The sequence below is a fragment of the Danio rerio genome, chromosome 12 (genome assembly GCF_049306965.1).
Source record: "Danio rerio strain Tuebingen ecotype United States chromosome 12, GRCz12tu, whole genome shotgun sequence".
NCBI classification, from domain to species: Eukaryota; Metazoa; Chordata; class Actinopteri; order Cypriniformes; family Danionidae; genus Danio; species Danio rerio.
Genome location: NC_133187.1, coordinates 44,067,140 through 44,089,903, shown reverse-complemented (window position 1 = coordinate 44,089,903; position 22,764 = coordinate 44,067,140). Strand labels below are relative to the sequence as shown.

General features: G+C 34.6%; 1 protein-coding gene across 1 annotated transcript in view; it reads right to left on the bottom strand.

Annotated features, from left to right (window-relative positions):
* Positions 1-21,162, bottom strand: part of tcerg1l (transcription elongation regulator 1 like) — a 207,376-nt gene extending 186,214 nt beyond the window's left edge. The window contains exons 1-5 of the mRNA XM_021480414.2: positions 20,853-21,162; positions 20,667-20,727; positions 19,677-20,005; positions 9,156-9,305; positions 5,052-5,232 (exon numbers count right to left, since the gene is read on the bottom strand). Of these exons, the coding sequence (XP_021336089.1) occupies positions 5,052-5,232; positions 9,156-9,305; positions 19,677-19,940 (595 nt within the window). The 5' untranslated portion in view covers positions 19,941-20,005; positions 20,667-20,727; positions 20,853-21,162. The remainder of the gene's footprint in view (positions 1-5,051; positions 5,233-9,155; positions 9,306-19,676; positions 20,006-20,666; positions 20,728-20,852) is intronic.
* Between the last annotated feature and the right edge of the window lie 1,602 nt (positions 21,163-22,764).

Here is a 22,764-nt window from a genome sequence, read left to right as displayed (position 1 = left end):
TTTCAGCACATTTCTAAACATAATAGTTTTAATAACTCATTTCTAATAACTGATATTTTTTGTTTGAGCCATGATGACAGTAAATAATAATTTACTTGATATTTTTCAAGACACTTCTATTCAGCTTAAAGTGATATTTAAAGGCTCAACTAGGTTAATAAGGTTAACTAGGCAGGTTAGGGTATAAGGGAAGTTGTTGTTTAAAGATGGTTTGTTTTGTAGACTATCGAAAAAAAAAAGAAGAAAAAAAAAATATATATATATATATATATTGACCTTAAGATGGTGTTTAAAAAAATAAAAAACTGTTTCATTCTAGCCAAAATAAAACAATGAAAACTATCTCCAGAAGAAAAATATTATCTGACATGCTGTGAAAAATTTTGTTCTCTGTTAAACATTATTTGGGATATATATATATAAAAAAAAGCATACTGTATACTATATTACCCTTTTTGTCACAGTGTATCAGCCAAACAAATTTCAAAAACTTAACTGTAAAATAAATGTGTGTATATATATATATATATACATATATATATATATATATATATATATATATATATATATATATATATATATATATATATATATTAATGTATTAGATATACAAACGCTGAGCAAGTTAAAATAATATTAATAATTTATGTTTAACAGAGAGCAGATTCTTTTCAGCACATATATATATATATATATATATATATATATATATATATATATATATATATATATATAGTATGTTTTTCCAACTCAGGCTCTTTATTGATATGTACCCCTGTATACATTTCAGGCTGCTGTGTTTGCTTTTTGAGATCTCAAATTTGCCCTTTTGCCATTCATGCCTACTTTTTTCACGTAAATCCACCAGAGGCCGCAGTTGACTGACTTACTGACTGACCAATACCTCCACCCACCACCTTCCCTAAACCCAACCAGCAGTGTTTACTTAAATTTTACCATCTTTTCAGATCTTACCACGCTCTCACCCTGTTACTTATGTTTTACCTGCTTTCTGGAACCGAATCCTGTCATTATGGTCAACTCCTCTTTGCGTCTCAGATCCACCAACCTAGGCGGCAAGCCACTTGGCAAATTGGTAACAGCGGAAAAGCCGTCCACACGGAGGTAAGCAGTCAGCTGGTAGCATGGATAGAAACAGAAGCTGTCGGTGGTGTCATACCACCCCATAGCATTCGTTTTAAAGACAAAATGCAGCCATACATACCCCTGACTACATAACTCACGCTCTCCAAAAATGTATACGGGGATACGCATTCACAATGAGCCTGTGTTGTTTTATTTCCTTATTTCTTAAGATCACCTGATATTACCAGGACACTTTTTTAATTTTAAATCCCATTCAGTGGCATGAACACAGTGTGTTAGCTTTATAAACACCCCTCAAACCTCCGCTCTAGTCTAAAGCACACTTGAAGTGTTAAACATGCAAAAGTGCGGAAGCAAAGGTCAAATCTCCACAATCAGCTCGTCACACAGGACCTGCGCTGCTAAGAAATTCCATTCACTTCCTCTCATTATAGCCTCTGCGCTCTGAAAGACAGAAAAGCCTCTACAGGAGTGAACTTTTCATCTCTCAAGGACTAATCTTTGACAGGCATATGAGCGCATCTGCAATATAATTCATCACAGCCCTACCCGAACTAAAGAGTCAAGACGTGTGATCGGGGAAGAGCACAGGTGTAACACCGGAATAAAACGCAATGCTATACGATACAGCTGCATCTGAATCCCTGCGACGTTTTCAATTTAGCTGCTTCGCTGTGGGTAAATTTAAGTCGAGGGAATATTTTAAAGAGGTCATTTTTAATGCGTTTTGATCGACTGAATCACTGGGTGCACAGATTTCACACTTGGACACTTAAATGGATCTAATCTAATATATTCTTGCACTACTGCTGTGTTTGAAAGTAGATCTGTATGCTGAGGTTTCTTTGCTACTACACTGTAAAAAATATAATGACAAAAAGTCAAGACAACAAATATGTTTATGTTGCTTTGACTTGTTTTAATAAGTTAAGCAGCCTTTTGCAAAAATGTTTAAGCTATGAAAAGTTTAACATTTTTTTTTTTACTTTTAAAAATTTGTTTAATTAATCTACAAAAAAAAAAAAAAAGGCAGCATCCTTTTTTAGGTTTCAGTCAACATTTGAAGTGGTACACACATACTTGTCGTTGGGCAATTTTGGGGAAAAAAATGGATCCAATTCCTTGTTGATTACTGTGTACATGCCTGTGGTTATTGACCTTAAGTGTATTTACACTTGGCCTTTTCTATTAAATCAGTAAAAATGCCCTACAGAAAATTAGTTGCTACACTGTAAAAAATCCTGCAGGTTGCCTTAAATGTTTAAGCTGATTCAAATTAACCTTATGAGTCTACTGAACATATATTATGTTAAACTGACTTAATAATCACTTAATAACTTATAAAAATAAGTAAGAATATGATTAACTAAGTAATAACGACCTAAAAACGTATGCTGTCTTGACTAATTGTTCACATACATTTTAACAGTGTATGTCTAAAGTCATTTTAAGAAACTCCATATTTCATGATGGTTGTAAATTTGATTAATACTTAAAAAGTATTACAAAGTGGATTTAACTTCTCAATGTCTAATTGAATCTGAATGTAAAATAAATTAATGCAAAAAGACATAATTCCTTCATGTTGTGTAAATTTGACTAATTTTACCCAAAAATACACATGTAGTTAAAACAGCTTTAAAATTTTATTTTAAAATTGAATCTAAATAACATTTAAATGAACATATTTATTTCTAAATAAAACAGTTCATTGTGTGTTATTTTCACAGATTTCTAGTAATATTAGTACACTAAAAACAATATTTTTGCTTTCTTAAGTTTTTCGGGGGACAACTTAATTGTTTTAAGGTAAATCCAATTTAATTTGTAAAAACAATAAAGCTAGCTTAATCGATTTGTGTTGTGACAACACGAAGGAATTGTGTGGAACACAACAATAATATTTTTAATGTGTAAAAAAAAAGATTTAGTCTTTGAGTTAGTTGGCTGAATGATTCAAACTGTATCACAGATTTTATGAATGTTAGTAGTAATATTAATATTTTTAATCTGTATATATATATAAGATTTTGTCTGTGAATGAGCTGAATGATTCAAACTATTTAACGAATTAATTAAAAACCTCAATTCCTCTCCCAATCAGACATCACTTAATATGCATGTTAAAAATGTGTATTTCCAGTTTCAAAATAACGTGTTTAGTACAATTTAGTAACATTTAATTCATGGTAACACCAAAAGGTGGGGCTATGACTTGTTTACAGTTAATTTAATTACATTAATTACTCTGTTTTAAAGCAAAATTTGAATTGATGATCTGAAATCACATTTGCATTAAATACAGTTTCAATTCAAATACAGGATAAACTTTGTCATCTATCTTTGATAATGCTAATGCGAATCAGACATGTTTGTTTTTTGTTTACTTTCATCATAACCTGCTAACAGCATGCAGGCAATCAAAATAAACAGTAAAAATCTGACCTAAGTCATCTAGAATGCCTAATTAATAGAAAAAAATAGAGAGACCATTTTGAGGGATGTAAACAATAACAATGGTCTTAACGCATTTCCTGTATTGCATTTTTTAAACTTACATAGCTTTCAAGAATACAAAAAGGTCCACATATTGATATGTGTTTTAATGTTAAGACATTATTAAATTGTCTCTTTTTACAGTTACAAAATTGTTTGACAATGTGCCATGTCATAAAGAGCGAATCACCTCAGACTGATTTCTTGAACATGACAATGAGTTCACTGTACTCAAATGGCCTCCACAGTCACCAGAGCTCAATCCAATAGAGCACCTTTGGGATGTGGTTGAATGGAAGATTCGCATCATCAATGTGCAGCCGACAAATCTGCAGCGACTGCGTGATGCTGTCATGTCAATATGGACCAAAATCTCTGAAGAATATTTCCAGTACCTTGTTGAATCTATGCCACAAAGGATTACACCAGTTCTGAAGTCAAAATGGGGTTTAATTTAGTACTACTAAGGTGTACCTAATAATGTGGCCAGTGAGTGTGCTGTATATAAACATTCTTAAATCAGGTTACATCTACTAGAGAAGTAAAATAACTGTCACAATACACACACACACACACACACACACACACACACACACACACACACACACACACACACACACACACACTACAACCTGTTTGCTATATTATGGTTATTGAAAAAAAGTGTATAATGTTCAAAAAATGCTCATACAAGCTCATTGCAAATCCAGCCCTTGTCAACTAACTTTAGAACTTTATTTTCATCCTGTTCTTTTTAAAGTCACTTTGTAAATGCATTTAATATTGCATGTGTATGTGATTTTTTTCCCACAGTCTGCTATAAAAAAAAAAAAAGTAAAAATATGCATTTATGATGCAAAAACCCACAACAGAGAGAAAACAGTCTGGTACACTTCTTTATAGAAACCCTTCACTTTAAATGCATGCATTATTAATCATTCCAAAACATCCTGCAAAACAGGTCAGATGTGTTTTGACAAAGTGTGCAGTATAAATGATCAGGTACCAGAATAGAGTTTTTACTGTCTTCATTACACATTCTTAAGCAGCCTTCAATGCACGCTTGAGCTGATTAAACCGCGCTATGATTGAAAATGAGCTGAAATTTAAAGTCATTTCGGCTTCATTTCATAAGCACAAATCAAACCGCCTCTCTTCCCACACACAAACACACACAGACGGTGACAAGCCCGCTCCGTAAAATCTCAGCTGACAATCCTCCAATATTGTTACATCAAGTTAAATAAGACGATTTAAGCAACAAAGAGAAAATCCGTTTAAAAAAGAAACTAGAAGTAGAATCGGGGATAGTCTGGGGAGTAAACAGAAAAGCAGAAAGCGTTTTGTGAAAATAAAAAATAAAGCCTCTGATGAATGTTAGCCAAACAGCGAGACGAGATCATGAAGGTAGGAAAATGGGCGCTGGGATCATAAATTCTCCCTCCTACCTGAAATGCGGCGGGGTGTCAGAAGAAGAGTGTGGATATTCCTGGAGGCTGCCGATGGCCTACATATGCTCAACGCCGCTTGATTCGTCCTCAGCAGTGGCTTTTCCTGATGCTGGAAAATTCCCATTTCCTCAGGACTTATCCAGGTGGTCTCCAGAGCTAAAGTGTTGTTTAGATAAAACTGCAGATGAGAAGAAAAAAATATCATGTGCATGTAGAAATCACTCAAAGCAATCACAAGAGACGCATTTAAAAGCATGTTAATACTAGGCGGAAACAGTAATCCATCTTGACTTGTGATTGGTTGATTGAAAAGGCATGTCAATAACAGGTGTAAATGGTAATGCATTTTGACTTGTGATTGGTTGATTGAAAATGGGTGTAAATAACAAGTAGAAACAGTAATGCATCCTGACTTGTTATTGGTTGATTGAAAAATGCATGTCAATATAAGGTGGAAATGGTAATGCATCTTGACTTGTGATTGGTTGATTAAAAATGGGTGTTAATGACAAGTAGAAAGAGTAATGCATCTTGACTTGTGATTGGTTGATTAAAAAATGCATGTCAATAACAGGTGGAAATGGTAATGCATCTTGACTTGTGATTGGTTGATTAAAAATGGGTGTTAATAACAAGTAGAAACAGTATTGCATCTTGACTTGTGATTGGTTGATTGAATAATGCATGTCAATAACAGGTGGAAATGGTAGAGTTGGAGTCCGCTCAACATTAGTCTCCCATATAGGAAACTACGCTGGTAATCGGCAAAAACTACAGAAAGTGATCGCCAGCAGAGACAACTCCACTGGCAATCACAACAGTATCTTGACTTGTGATTAATTCCTTGAAAATGCATGGTTATAATCATTGCTTGACATTAACTTTTTTGATCACCAGCCTTGTGGCTAGTAGATTTCCAACATTACTAGCCACTCTGCTTTTTCACTAGTCACTCTTTTGTTGTTTGGAAAATATATTTTATATGAAGAAATGTGACTTTGAAAAGCTAAAATGACTTGATTTAGATGTTATGTCCACATGCCTCCTCATTCATTTCACTTTTTGTGTGTGCTGTGCATGAGCTTACTCTCTGTGCTTGAGCAAATGGGTTGTCGCATTGCAAATAGTTTTTTTTTTTTTCACATGGCTTTTTTAGGGCTCAAAATTAAGGATTTACCAAATGTATTTCTGCCCACACCAAAAAGAAATAATTATTTCTTAGCCACACATTTTAAATATGTCAAAACCAGCAAAATATAGCTGCATACATGCACTTTTTAGTCAAATAAACTTGACATTTAAAAATAATTATTGACATGTCCTGGCTAAAGGTTCCAGATCAGCAGTTACGACACATAAATGGGGAGTTAATCTCATATTAACCAATTAAACTCTGCTGTTTCCGCCTGGATTTTGCCTACCCAAGTTTAAAAGCTTCCTAAATCCACATGTAGAGGTGTAAATGCAAAACTTTGGTATCATTTAAAGAAAACCCTTTGAATTTTCATAAACTATTATTGAAAGTGTTTAAAATAACTGTATATGTTGTCTGTGTTATAATAAACACCTAATAAAAGAGGCGCTTTTTGTATTTGTTTTTTTATAAACTCAAATTTGAAAGTGTACCTTTTAGGTTCTGTGTGTCTAGGTTGCTGTAATTAATTTTGGTGGTTCCTGCAAATGTCTGTAATCATAGGAACAAAGAAAAATGTCTCTACCATAATCTATGCAAAAGTTATTGTATTCCAACTGATGAGAGGTGCTGTACAAGCCACAGGGACCGATCATTGTTTACATATTTCACTGTGCTTTTGTTTGATCAAACATAATTCACTGTGTTTGGACCACGTCAGACATATAAAAGGATTACTTATGCACATCACCTCAAAAACAGAGGAGAAATGGCCCTGAAGCTCACAGCATAAAGTGAGAGATGACAGCTGTCTGTTCTATCTGGGGCAGCTTATTGATCATAAATGTATTGTTTTCACTTCTGCGCCGTGGAAACACCGCGATTCATTCGGCAACTGCTTGATATGTGAATATAATTCAGTAAAAAGAATTCTAGAATCGTATGAGCACCGGCAAGAGCTTTCACTCTGCGGATCCGGTACCTGGTCTGTGACGTCATCAACTTTCTTCTTGACTTTCATCTTGACTTGTGATTGGTTTGTTGAAAATGCATGTTAATAACAGGTGAAAATCATGAACAAACATTTATACTGAATGCAAATGCAAGCATTTTATGTAGGTGTTATTATCTTTGAAAACAATGTAAATGCTGCAGCTTCCCTCTGAGGTTGAGGTTTATTGATTTACCTACTGACTTCAAGCACTTTTTCAATCATTATTTTCAACGAAGAGGGAATATTCCTCCACAACTGTTGTTCTTGCATGCCCAGAAGCAGATATAGAGGTTAAATATGTTAAATATGTACTACAGAACTGCATTTACAGTATATGAAGGAACAATAAGTTCTAATAAAGATTTGCAAACATTAGCTCTCAGGTTCTTTGTGAATTTGTTTTGCTTATATTTATTTAATGCATATGCATGTCAGAAATGTACATTGTAAGAATGCAAAAAATCTGCATATAAATAATCATATGAATATATAGTATAATGTCCTATATATAGTATAAAAACTTATTCCTGGGTTGAAAAAAGCAGATCATGATAATAATGTGAAAATATATACTGTAGAGTTGAAGTCAGAATAATTTGCCATACTGTTAAATTTTAGGTTTGTATTGTAGCCTGTCAAAAAAAAAAAAAAAAAAAAACTATTGCATATGGGGGCTAATAATATGGACCTTAAAATTGTTTAAAATAATTTCAAAACTACTTTTATTCCAGCCAAAATAATACCAGACTTTCTCTAGAAGAATAAATATTATAGGAAATATTGTGAAAAATTCCTTGCTCTGTTACACATCACTTGAAAAATATTTAAAAAAAAAGATTAAATATTTTACAGGATGGCTAATTTAGCCCTAAAGAGAGTGTGTGTGTGTGTGTGTGTGTGTGTGTGTGTGTGTGTGTGTGTGTGTGTGTGTGTGTGTGTGTGTGTGTGTGTGTGTGTGTGCACGCAATAGTTTTAATAACTAATTTCTAATAACTGATTTATTTCATCTTTGCCATGATGACAGTAAATAATATTTGACTAGATGTTTTTCAAGACACTTCTATACAGCTTAAAGTTACATTTAAAGGCTTAACTAGCTTAATTAGGGTTAACTAGACAGGTTATTAGGCAAGTTATTGTATAATGATGGTTTGTTTTGTAGATTATCGAAAAAATATATAGCTTAAAGAGGCTGTATATGTATATATATATATATATATATATATATATATATATATATATATATATATATATATATATATAGAGAGAGAGAGAGAGAGAGAGAGAGAGAGAGTTAAAAATTAGATTTATTATTATTATTATTATTACTATTATTATTACCTTTTCAGCATTTATAACTTAAATATATATCAACATATTTAAAATTTTATTTACAGTAAAAGAGTCAAATATTTTTGTGTAGAATCATTATATGATGTGTTATGATATATGATGATATATGAATATATATTGTTCAAATTTATATAATATATAAAATATATATATATTGTTGTATCAAATTTGATTAATTTAATTATATTTTGATCAAATAGCTTGTATATTAAATATAATGAACACAGTAAAATTTATAAAACTGTCACCTATTTTTAGATGTTACAATGTTTTTTTCTATTTAAATATATCGAAATGTTAGCTTTCAGGTTAAGCTTAACAAACTTCTTTCAAAACTCTTTGAAATATTGGTTACTGTAAAAGTTTGATGCATAAATAAAGTAAATTTATGGTAACAAACCAGTATTATGCAAATTTAAATATACAGTTTTCTATGCTTTAATAAAATTATGCTATTTTATTTACTAAATTATTATAATTTTTTACTAAATGATGCAAAAAAGTATTATAATTTTTAAGATAAAATACAGATTTATGAGTTGTGAGTTTCTTTTTTTATATGACACATTCATAACACAGATTTCCTCCCTAAAGCCAAGTATAAATGAAAGTCTTTATTCACCTTGTAGTCAGGCACACGTCGCTTTTCCACCCAGCCTTTGCTGTAGTGCGGTGGCAGGATTGTCCGATACACATGAGGAAACACCGGAAGCAGATCCACACTAGCAGAAGGCTGGAAACCCAACACATGAGGCCTGGACGGCATCTCCCACTGGGAAACATGCAGAAGAGAAGAACAAATCACCACTGACATCTATTCAGACCCAGCTTACTAAGAAGAAATGAATCACAAAAGAGCAGGGTGGGATGAATGCTGTCCAGAGAGTCGACAGAAGTCTTTTTTTGGAATAATACATACAATTCATCACCAATTTCACCAACTGCACAGTGGTAGCACACAAGACATTTTATTTCCTCCTTATAACATTGATTGTAGCAGACTTTTTTATAACAGTGAAGATTTAATCACTACAGTTTTGAACAATGAACTAAATTAGACCTATATCAATGGCATCTTTATATTTAAGTCAATAACTTGACCGCTACACCGTTTGTTATTGGTTTTCTGCTATAGAGTGATTTGGAAACAGACATCTGTTTGTTAGTCTATGCACTTGATCTGTAAATGTGTAGTTAATTAATTTAAAATGTTGTGTAGACTTAGAGTGATAGAGTTCTTTGTTAAACATTCATTTATACATTTCCTTCGGCTTACTCGCTTATTTATTATCTGTCACCACAGCGGAATGAACTGCCAACTATTCTGACATTTTTTTTTTTTAAGCAGCGGATGCCCTACCAGCCACAACCCGTTACTGGCAAACATCCATACACACTCATTCACACGCACTCTCCAACACTACGGCCAATTTAGTTCATCCTGTTCACCTATAGCACATGTCTTTGGACTTCAGGGGAAGCCGGAGCACCCAGAGGAAACCCACGCAAACTCAGGGAAAAAAGTGCAAACTCCACAAAGAAATGCCAACTAACCCACTCAAACCAGTGACAATCTTGCTGTGAGTGCCTCCCACTGAGCCATTGTACCTTGCGACTATCACAATATAATAATATTGTTGACATGAATGGTGTGCATTTCATACACTGTGTTTTTCTTAATCTTTGCAATCCAATCTGGCAACCATATGTGCACAAACTTTCTCTCTCTACACTCTCTACACTCCACACCAACAAACATAGTGCTGGTGTTTATTAATATTAGCCTGAGATCAAACAATTTTAGCATTACAAATTATATCTGTTACTTAAGTAAAAAAAATAGTGTTTCCCTTCGATCAAATATTGCTGAAAAACTCCACAATGAAATGGCAAACCCTACACAATCACAGAGTTTGTGATAAAGATGGGGTGGTTTCTATATGCAAAATACGGTAGATTTGAGGACTGAAATTAAATTAACTTTTAGAAATGATCTGTTTTACACTCAAAAACGTGATGTTTGCTGTTTGATCAAACCACTTATTCATAATGTGCTGAATCAATACAATTACTGACAATTTTGGAAGACTTTGTTTTATGTTAAATCCGCTTAAAACATATCAGCTATATCTGTGTATACAGAATTTTAGGAGACTGTTAACAATTCCCTATAGAATATACATTAACTTACTGTAAACAGCATGTAAGAATGTATAAAAATAACAGCAAATATGCTGCATTTACATTTACAGCAACATTTCATTTACATATTTTTCTGTATATTTTTACTGTAAAATTGCCAGTAATTTTCACAATGCAAATTTAAAGTACAGTAATATAATGCATAAATATCCTACAGTAAAAAACAGGCCATATTACATTTAAATACTGAGTAATTTATTACAATTGTTTACAGTGTGCTAATGGAATGGTCAAATATGGCTTTTATACACTGTTAACAATGTCCTTTACAATTAACAGTAACTTACTGCAGTTTGCCAGTAACTTACTGTAAATCAATTACACACAAAAAACTGTATTTACATTTACAGCACTGTTCATATTGCAATATATGTATTTACATTGTTTTATGTATATCTTTACTGTAAAATATACCGTTATTTCCCCCATGCAACTATTAAATGCAGTAACATTACTGTATATCTCTCCTACAGTAAAATACAGTTCATATTACGGTTAAATACTGAGTAATTTATTACAATCATTTACAGTGTACTAACGGAATGGTCAAATATGGCTTTTAGTAACTGTTAACAATGTCCTGTAGAATCTACAGTAACTTACTGGCAGCAGTTTGCCAGTTACTTACTGTAAATCAATTACAGCCCAAAATACTGTATTTACATTTACAGCACAGTTTATATACAGAATTGTATGTATTGACCTTATTCTTCGCCGACGAGTGGGCGCTGCCATTTGAATCTTTTTGGCTCGAGACTTCCGGTCTCATTCACTTCCATTCATTTTTAGACATTAAAAAATAGCTCGTTTCGCTGTTTGATGTTGCAAACTGATATTTCCTTGTTATATTATTCTACTTGGTCTGTAGTCATGCAAACATTTGTTTGTAGAGCAAGTAGTTTGACCGTTTTTTGCCGTTTATTATTTCTTGTCATTTCTCCCATAGGCGACTGAAACGGAAGTTCTAAGACAATCGCGAAAACAGGCGCACTTCCGCATTTTAGAATAAGGTCAATATCTTTAATGTAAAATATTCAGTTATTGTCCCAATGCAACTTTAAAATACAGTAACATACTGAATAAATGTCCTACAGTAAAATACAGATCATATTACAGTTAAATAGTGAGTAATTTATTATAAGTGTTTACTGTGTACTAATGGAATGGTAAAATTTGGCTTTTATACACTGTAAACAATGTCCTTTAGAATCTACAGTAACTTACTGGCAGCAGTTTGCCAGTACCTTACTGTTAATCAATTACTGCAAAACTATTGTGTTTACATTTACAGCACTTTTTATATTGCTGTATATGTCTAGACAGAATTTTGTGTATATCTTTAATGTAAAATATACAGTTATTGTCCCAATGCAACTTTAAAATACAGTAACAATACTGTATATCTGTCCTACAGTAAAATACAGTTTACATTACAGTTAAATGATAAGTAATTTATTATAAGTGTTTACTGTGTACTAATGGAATGGTCAAATATGGCTTTTAAACACTATAAACAATGTTCTTTAGAATCTACAGTAACTTACTGGAAGCAGTCTGCTAGTAACTGACTGTAAATCAATTACTTCAAAAATACTGTATTTACAGTTACAGCACCGTTTATATTGCTGTATATGTATAAACAGTTTTATTTATATATGTACTTTAAAGTATACAGTAATTGCCCCAATGAAACTTTGAAATGCTGTAAAATTACTGTATATCTGTCCTACAGTAAAATACAGTTTACATTACAGTTAAATGATAAGTAATTTATTATAAGTGTTTACTATGTACTAATGGAATGGTCAAATATGGCTTTTATACACTGTAAACAATGTCCTTTAGAATCTACAGTAACTTACTGGAAGCAGTTTGTCAGTAACTTACTGTAAATCAATTACCGCAAAAATACAGTATTTTTTTACAGTATATTACATTTACAGCACCGTTTATATTGCTGTATATGTATGTACAGAGTTTTATGTATATCTTTACTGTAATGAAATGAAAAACCTTAAATACAGTAACATACTGCATAATTGTCCCACAGTAAGATACAGTTACTTTGTAATACAATACTTTGTAATTTACAAAAATCATTAACAGTTTAGGGTAACCCAAACATCCACCCCAAAACCTAGCTTTACATTTGACTGCCCTCATCTTCAAGAACAACAAGCAATTACAGTAAATACACAGCCATTTACAGTAGTCATTTAATGTCAGTGCATACAGTAGTAGTTTAGTGACCAGAAAAGGAATTGTGGACCTCATTACAGGCTGACTTGAAAGCTGGGAAAGTTCTGTGCAGATTATGCTGTAGCTGTTTGTTCTGCGTTCAGCATAACATCGCGTTCCATCATTTTGAGCTCTGCGTCAATGCCTCTCTGCAGCAGCAGTCAATCAAAGGCTTCTGAAGGCTGTCTGCAACTCTTAGTCTCTGTTTAAATAAAATACTCTTTCCTCCCACTGTCTCTGTCTAGTTCCAGTACAGTGCTACTGAGTTCATGCTCGCCGCCTCCTCTGAGCGCCACTTTAATGATGCGAAAGCTCAAAGTTCCCGGCGCTGGGGATGTGGAGCAGTGGTGATCATGCCACACAGATTAAATGTCACGCTGAGTTTCAGTCGTGAGGGGGGACGCGCCTGTGGATGTGAGGGTCATCATAAGACCAGCGCTCCTAGTGGTGGTACTTGGCAACTAAAGGGAGGTGATGTGCAGAATTTAGATTTTCTGCTTCAACAGTTTTTTTTGCCTCACAAAAGTGTTCCTGGAGCTTTGTTTGATCTCATTCAGGGCTGCACAACACAATGTTTCAGCATCAATGTGTGAATCTGCAATAGTCACACCTGCAATATTGAGTAGGGATTATAGTTGACCAGGAACCATGGGATCAAAGCAGAGTACAGCCATAAAGGAGTATTTAGTTTAGCGTTTGCATGTGTTTTTAAGGCCTGTGACTGTGTGAGTTTAAAGCATTTGGGCACTATATATTGTGCCATTTGTAATGTTAAAGGGCACATAGTTTACCCCCTTTTTAAGATTTAATATTAATGTTTCACAGAAACAGACCAAGCAGAGAGTACAAAATCATTTGTGTCTTTGTATAGTTTTACAGCCAACTGTGTGCTAGTTTAAAGTTCTGAGCTTGTACACCGAGACTAATAACCATGCATTAACTTTGACTGAGGCACCGGATGCGCCACTCAGAGCCACGACACGGCACACAAGACACGCACATTCGCATGTTATTTAAAATTAAAACTATTTAGATGGAGCTCTGTGGTGCGGCAGAAATATTAAGTGCCCTGGGTCGTGGCTGGGCACCGCGGACAGCCGCCGAATTGAAACGCCTATTGTGTGTACCCTGCATAACGAAATTCCCTGCAGGTTTTACACCAGAAGCACCACAGCGCCATGCACTTTAGAACTCTAAACATAGGTTTCTATCAGGGTACACACAATGGCACTTCAAGTCGGGGGCTGTCCGCGTATAAATTTCATTGGCTGACGCTGCTATGACGATCATGTTAGCCCCAACTTCAGACACGCCTTCAGTCAAGCGTTGACGCTGAAGCCCCGTGTGAATGGGGCGTGAGGCATTTCCAATCCAGCCGAGAGACATAGTTCCACCAGCGTGTTCTGGGTCTTCCCCGAGGCTTCCTTCCGGTGGGACATGCCTGGAACACCTCCCTAGGTAGGTGTCCAGGAAGCATCTGAAACTGATGCCCGAGCCACCTCAGCTGGATTCTCTCGATGTGGAGGAGCAGTGGCTCTACTCCAAGCTCCTCCAGGGTGTCAGACCCTAATCACCCTATCTATAAGGATGCACCCTGCCACCCTGAGAAAGAAACTCTAACTGTATATCCAAGATCTTGTCCTTTTAGTCATAACCCAAAGCTCATGACCATAGGTGAGAGTTGAAACGTAGATTGATGGTAAATTGAGAGCTTTGCCATTCGGCTCAGCTCCTTCTTTACCACAACAGACCGGTACACTGAGCACATTAATGCTGCCACTGCACCAATCTGCCTGTCAATCTCAAGTTCCATCCCCCTCACTCATGAACAAAACCCCAAGATACCTCCACCTAAGGACTCTCCTCCTATAATCATATTTATATAAACACTACAAATGAAGAGGACTCTCCTCCTGAATCCCTGGGTATGAATGCAGACACAATGGATAGCAGTGCAGCAGGTCTCTTGCCCTATCTATTCCAACCATTAGCCATGCCGGTAATCCGAAAGATTTTAAACAAAGATGAACATAGCAGCATGGATAGGTGATGTGTCTGAATGGTAACAAACTCAACTGATGAAAGACAAAGTTCGCCATTCTCCAATTCTAGTATAGCTCTCCCGACAAAAACACTTGGTACACACAAAAAGGTTGGCTGTTTTGGTGGCCCTGACAGCATCGCGGGGAAAACCATAGCTTGGCAGGTTTGTCCATATTGTTATATCATCAGAACGTAAGTGCTGTCATGAATAATTAAGATCCAGGGTCTTCTCATAGGATAAGAAAACTATGAATAAAGTCTATGAATAATAATAATAATAATAATAAACCAACGCTTCATCACTTGACTGGCAGATCACTACATCACCGATTTTGATTCTGCCCCAGTAATGATTTTAGTGAAGGTGAAATTAGCTTACAAAAGTTTAGAATTTAGTTTTCCCCACAATTAATGCAATCAGATGCTAATGTTGTCTAAATTGATACTCAACAAAATCTGTTAAAATTCTAAAAAAAAAGTACTTGAGGGTGTCTTGAACATTTAACGGCGGTTCAACCCAAAACTATGCTGCTAAAAATGTTATCAACATCAAAACTCGTCCTGCACATTTCAATCCATCCTGTGCATGTTATTATGCACATTCAAGCAGCTGCCAGTCGACTGTAAACATCCAACAAACGTGTTTTTAAGATTTAATCAGGACCTTGAATTATTGAATTAATTTTTGACTCATTCATTATCACAGCAAGTCAAAATACTCGGCTGAAGAGTACAACTGCTTAACTCCTGTAAAAGCATTTACAGAAACAACTCACTTGCATGATGCAGAGCAAAAATAAAGACTCTCAGAGCTTTAGTCATATGCTGCTGCTAATATAAGAGACGCATATTTACTTTTCAAACCAGCGAAGCTCAATTACTTTTGTGATATGTAATACATTACATTTACTATACATTCAACATGTAATAACTGCAAATGCTTTCGTTATGCAAAGGACCATAAATCACTTGCACAAAAAAATAAAAATAATTTTTGTGTGATTCTTTAATCGTTCTGTTGGATATAACTTGCAATTTACTTTGGTCAGAGTGTTAATACAGTATTTGTACACTGTTAAAAAATCAGTAAATTAGCACTTTTACACATTTTGTGATTCATGTTTTTTTTAATTTTTCCCCATTTATTTATGCTTTTGAATCATATTATGGGATGTTAATCTTACCTCCAACAACTTTAACACTTGAAAAGTAAAAAATAGTGTCTTTTAATAACAATTTTAATAGTTTAAAGTGACATATTTTGTGTGGGTTGGTGTTGTATTATACGGTACAAAAACATTGCAATAATCTGCCTGTACATCTAATGTTATTTCATAGCCTTATGTCTTAATGCATATTATTTTTCAGACATTTCAAGCTACTAAATGTCAATAAAAGACACTGTGTTAAATTTGTAGAGTTAATTTTTCAACATAATACATTTCAACAGAGTAGAATGCAATTCACAATCATAAATTAATAGCTTTTTTTTTTTTTACAGTGTAGACTGGTGCTTGGAGTAGTAGAATAACTCATGCATTTGCAAAGTTACTAATTGTCAGGTGTTTGTTGTGGAAGCATTAAATAGCGTTGGCAGAAATCAAGCTGACAATCTAATAATAGTGACTATTGCAAAGTCAACCCAGGCTCATTCTGATTACTTACCCCTTTACGCATTTCTGGGGAGCGCCAAATTACGTCCCAGGAGCTACTTTTTTTTGGAGTTTTTGTTTTCGAGAATCCACCAGAGGCTGCTGTGTATGCTTTTTAAGATCTCATATTTCTCTCGTGAGTGCCATTCACACCTGCTCTTCTCATATAAATTGACCAGAGGCCGCTGTCGACTAACTAACTAGGCTATAGGTATTTAGTTATATAGGGCTACGTTTTCAGAATGAGCCTATGTTGTGTTACTAATTACTAAGTTTCCAATACTCAGCAAAATTTCCAAGTGAGGATCCATTTTTTCACGACATACACTTTATTATTATTATTTAGAATTTGACCTGTGCCCTTTTGCCAAACAACAAAAAATTAAGAAGTTAATACATCTTAGTCACTGAATGTTTGCTTTGAGATCACTGAAATGCTGTGTTTACAGTATATATATATATATATATATATACACACACACACACACACACACACACACACACATATATATATATATACATACACACACACACACACACACAGTTGAAGTCAGAATTATTAGCCTCCCTGAAATATTAGCCCCGTTTATTTTTTTCCCCAATTTCTGTTTGACGGAGAGAAGCTTTTTTTTTCAACACATTTCTAAACATAATACGTTTAATGATTTATTTCTAATAACTGATTTATTTTATCTTTGCCATGATGACAGTAAACAATATTTGACTAGATATTTTTCAAGACACTTCGATACAGCTTAAAGTGACATTTAAAGGCTTAACTAGGTTAATTAGGTTAACTAGGCAAGTAAGGGTAATTAGGCAAATTATTGTATAATGAAGGTTTTTTCTGTAGACAATTGAAAAAAAATATAGCTTTGAGGGGCTAATAATTTTGTCCCTAAAATGTTTTTTTTTTTAAACTGCTTTTATTCTAGCCAAAATAAAACAAATAAGGCTTTCTCCAGAAGAAAAAAATATCAGACATACTGTGAAAATGGCCTTGCTCTGTTAAACATCATTTGGGAAATATTTAAAAAAGAAAAGAAAATTCAAAGGGGGGCTACTAATTCTGACTTTAACTGTATATACTGTGTGACTCGTCTCTTTTTCTAAAGGGATGTATATTATTTGGCCAGTAAAAGCTCTAAAATGAGAATGCTCTTCTCCCTCATGTCAGAAAAGTTAGAAGTATATCATTATTCACAGGTGCAATGCACACTAAGGGATTCTGGCTATTTTTAAAAAAAGCATGAGCCCATCATTTTTTTTTTTTTTGCCCTAACTTCATACTGTATTCCAATAGGAAATACAGAGGGAAATGGCATTTTTCTACCAATGGGTTATTTTGCCATTTCTTTACTGCCTACTGCATAAATCAAAACTCAAACATTGCACACATTATGTCAATATTTAACTGGGTTTTTAGCAAAAGTCTATCAGTACTGTGTCTATGCACTTTCTTCAAGTAAAATCTCCAGAAATAACTTTTATTAGGATATAAAGGCAGATTATTCATTAATGGCACATTAAATTAAACTACATAATGGACACAATTAAAACAGTTTATTAGCATTGCGTAACTCTTTAAAATGTGTTACTGCAGAAAAAGAAAGTGGAAGATGTTTGCATAAACAGCAAAACTTTTCCTTAAGTGTTTCCAATATAACTGATACACTGTAAATTTAAAAAATAAATAAAAAAGCTTCCTGCCTTCATTTTTTTAGTTGAATATATATATATATGTCATATAAACACCACTGTCACCACTGGTTTGCTTGGCTTGGGACTTGTGGAGCTGTGCATTGATGGATTTGCTCTTCAATGTTTGGATTTTCTGCAGTAAAAAATAAACCACACTGAACTGAACTGAACTGAACTAAACTGAACTTCAACTCTTAAAACTGAACACAGTTTCAATTTACTAGAACTTCTATGTTAAGCTGCTTTGACACAATCTTGTGAAAGCGTTATTGAAATAAAGATTAATTGAATTGAATCATGTCAACTTACATCAAAATGACTACAAAATATTTGTATAACTTTAAAAAAATCAGTCAAAATCTGATTAACTTGTTAAAATAAGTTAAAATAGGATAGAGCAACTTAAAAATATGTGTTGCCTTGGCATCTTGTTGTTACATTATTTACAGTTAATGTTCAACATGCATATTATATGAAATAAAAATGAAAATAACTACATAAAAAATAAAATCTGATCAGTTTCTATTAGGCAAAAGTATTCAGGTTTATATAGGCATAGGTTTTTGATTGTCTCCCTAGACCTGAGTACTGAATGCAGACCTTTTTCCAACATAATAGTTGCTCAATCTATTCATGCTATCATAAGCATTATTGTTACTGTCATCACAGTTCAACGCAAATGGATCTTAACAGAAAAAGAAATTGAAAATAGCGATATGGAAACCAAAGGCAATGACAAGATACCTTTTAACTACATTCAGATCTTTCTTGATCATAAATAAATAGGCTATTCCTTAATCAAATGTAATAAACAGCTCATTTTAGTCGATAACAAGTGTTTTGTCATTTATTTACACACTGAAAACTATTACTTTTACTGTATGTTTAAACTACTTATTTAAAATGAGTTGAAATTACAATTTTCAAGGGTGTTTTGAAACAACTATGTTCAGTTCACTTAGATTTGATTTAAGCAACTAATTTGTACATTTGTACAAGTGTTTAAGTGTAAGTGTTTTGTCATTTATTTACATTCAAATGCTTGATTATACACTAAAAAAATCAGGGTTTCCTAAAAATTCCTTCATGTTGTCCCAACACAAACCGATGAAGTTAACTTAATCGTTTCTACAATGGATTGAGCATAAAACAATTAAGTTGTGTTAAGATTTGTAAGGTTTCAGCTCATTTTAAATAAGTAGTTTGTGCAAGCAGTCAAACAAGTGTAAATAAACCGGCTATTCCTTATCAAATGCAGTAAACATCTAATTTCAGTCGAGAACAAGTGTCACACGTGAAGTCTTTACCTGAACACTGGGCAGACTGAACTGACTGATGGTCGCGGGCTCGGCGGCGGCGGCGCGCATCACAGGCACGAACGGATCGCAGGACATCTGCCATCCCGAGACCGCCTGGATCACCGGTGGAGGGCGAGAGGAGATGAGCACCGGAGGAGCAGAACCCACCCTGCACAGCCCGGTGGTGGTCGGGACCATCCAGAGCCACGGTGGAGCTTCGGCGCTCACGTGCCACAGCTGAGGCTGAGCTTTAACGCGCTGGACCGGGATCATTCCTGCTGCATCCTATATACAGCCAAAGATGAAGATGACTGAGGAAGATGTCCGTGCTGTGGACACTGAAAAAGATGGACCCATTTATTAGCACTTTTTTAGGAAACTTAATAATATTTTATTATGAAGTCCGTTTTGTGCGCAAATGTCATGATTATGAATTCACTGTATATAAATTATACTCAAACGTCTTCATAAGAGTCTGTACAGATAATAATGCTTTAAATGTGCTGAATCTCATTATGGCCAGCTGATATAAGAATCAAATTTGAATTGAAGATAATATACAGGCTCCCCTCCCAAATTCTGCAGCATCCGCATGGACTTAAACAGGTGGACACAAGACATTATCAAGATTTACTATGCAGCTAAAATGAAAAAGTTATGATTCGTTAACTAAAATAAAGCATAACAAGGCTGTTTTGTAATACTGCACTGTCTAAAACTCCACGAAAGTTAATGCATATTTTAGCAAAGCAACTATACGTTGTTTTAACTGCACAACCCGACTTCCAACATCACCACATTGCTTGTTTTATTCGCGTATTTTCTTAATAAACGATCCTAAATGTCTCCAAACAATTCAGTAATAAAAAAGCGCACTGAAAAAAATGCAGAACACAATATTTAACAGGTGGACTCAAGACACCCTTAGGAGATTTTCTGTAGAGCTTAAACATAAAGTTATTCTGGCGTAATTCAGACAGACTAAACATGCGAACTCACCTATGAGGTGTTAAATAAATCCCCTCAGTTCACCATAATTTGAAAACCAGTTGGCGTTTCGCTGGAAATAAATATGTCACACAAAGTACATACGGATAAATTCGGAATGAAACCGTAGCCGCAGACATAGACTAAAGAATATCCTGTAAAAAAGGAGCCCAAAGTGTCCAAAAGCGCTGTAAATACCGGGATCTCCGAGTGTGTGCGTTCACGCGCCGCGGATCGAGCTCTCCATGTGCACGATCACACCGGCGGGCTGCTCCGTGGGAATCTCGTGGAAATCTGTTCACTGTCAAGCCGATGATTCTCCAGCCTCCCGCAGTGGTGCCTCACAAAGCATCTCAGAATCATCCCTCATCTCATCATAATCCTCACGTGCACGCGTGTAGAACTTGCTCGTATGTTATGTAAAGAATCCTCGATGCTGAATAGATACGAATGTGTTTCTGCTCAGAGGAAAGTCCTGGCAGTCCAGAGCGGTGCATTTGCTTTCTGCGCGGATCTGATGGCGCCGTGCGCAGCTCAACACAGTGCGTCAGTACGCGCAAAGACGCACAACTCGCTCTCAGATGATCTGGGAGGATTAGTTCATTGTGACAGCTGATTTAATCTGTTAGCCTCATCAATATTAACCTATTAAAACCTATATAGCAGTTTATAATAGTATGCTTTGGTGCCTATAAGCTTAAAGGTACAACAAAAATGAAAAATGTTTTACTCATCATTAACTCATTGTTTAGAAGATGCTGAACATATAGGAAATATTTAGAAACTCGTTGAAAATTGTAACCATTGATTTCCATGGTGTTTATTGACTTCCATAGTATTTATAATTAAAAAAAATGTAATATATCTACATGGACACCGAAGGCAATCAGAAAAAAAGTTGTCTTTGTTACATTTTTCCTTTTATTAAACACTTGCAGTTGGATCCTTTTCGTCTAGTGTGGTGACAAACTCGTACTCAGATGATCTGGGAGGATTATTACATTGTGATAGCTGATTTAATCTGTTAACCACATCAGTATTAACCTATATGGAGTTTAAAATTGTATGTTTTTATGTGACTTTTTAAAGCTTAAAGGGATAGGTCACCCCAAAAAAAAAAATGTAAAAATAAATAAATAAAAGAAGATATTTAGAAAAATGTTGTAAACTTGTAACCATTAACTTCTAAAGTATTTATTTTTTAATCTACTATGGAAGTCGATGGTTACCGGTTTTCAGTATTCTTCAAAATATCTTTTGTGTCCAACAGAATAGAAAAACTCATAAAGGTTTGGGTGGTGTCACGGTGGCGCAGTGGGTAGCGTGATCACCTCACAGGATGAAGGTTGCTGGGTTTCCTTTGGGTGCTCCGGTTTTCCCCACAAGACATGTGGTGTAGTTGAATCGAGTAAGCTAAATTGCCTGTTGAAATGTACTTATGTATCAGAGGTCACCACAGTGGAATGAACCGCCAATTACTCTGGCAAATGTTTTATGCAGCAGGTGCCCTTCAAGACACAACCCAGGAAAAACACTCACACCCTTTCATTCACACACACTCATACATTATGGCCATTTTTTGTTGACCCAATTTGCCCATGGAACATGTCTTTGGACTGGGGGGGAAACCAGAGCACCTGGAGGAAACCCATACGAACACGGAGCAAACTTCGCTTCACCCAGCCAGGACTTGAACCAGCAACCTTCTTGCTAACCACTGAGCCACTTTAATTAGTTATAAAAGCTTAGATTTGTCAGTTTCACTGTTGTCAGTTTGTCAGTTGGTTAGTGCTTTATTGTTTGTTTGTTTTTGTTTAGGGTTTTTGTTGAATTTAAGATGAGAGAAAACTTACATTCATAACAACACAATTATTGCCTTTTTCGAGATAGATTAATTGTTTTATGTTCAATCCACTTAAATTTGTAAAAAAAAGAAAAAAAAGATCCACTTAACTTAATTGATTTGTGTTGGGACAGCATGAAGGAAGTATTTTTTACAGTGTACACTTGTATTACATTTTCATCTTAGACCTACAGTATTCTTTAGTTGTACTAACACAGGTAAAAGATGAGTTTTCACTTGCCAAAGATTGTGATCTGCTCTAAAGTG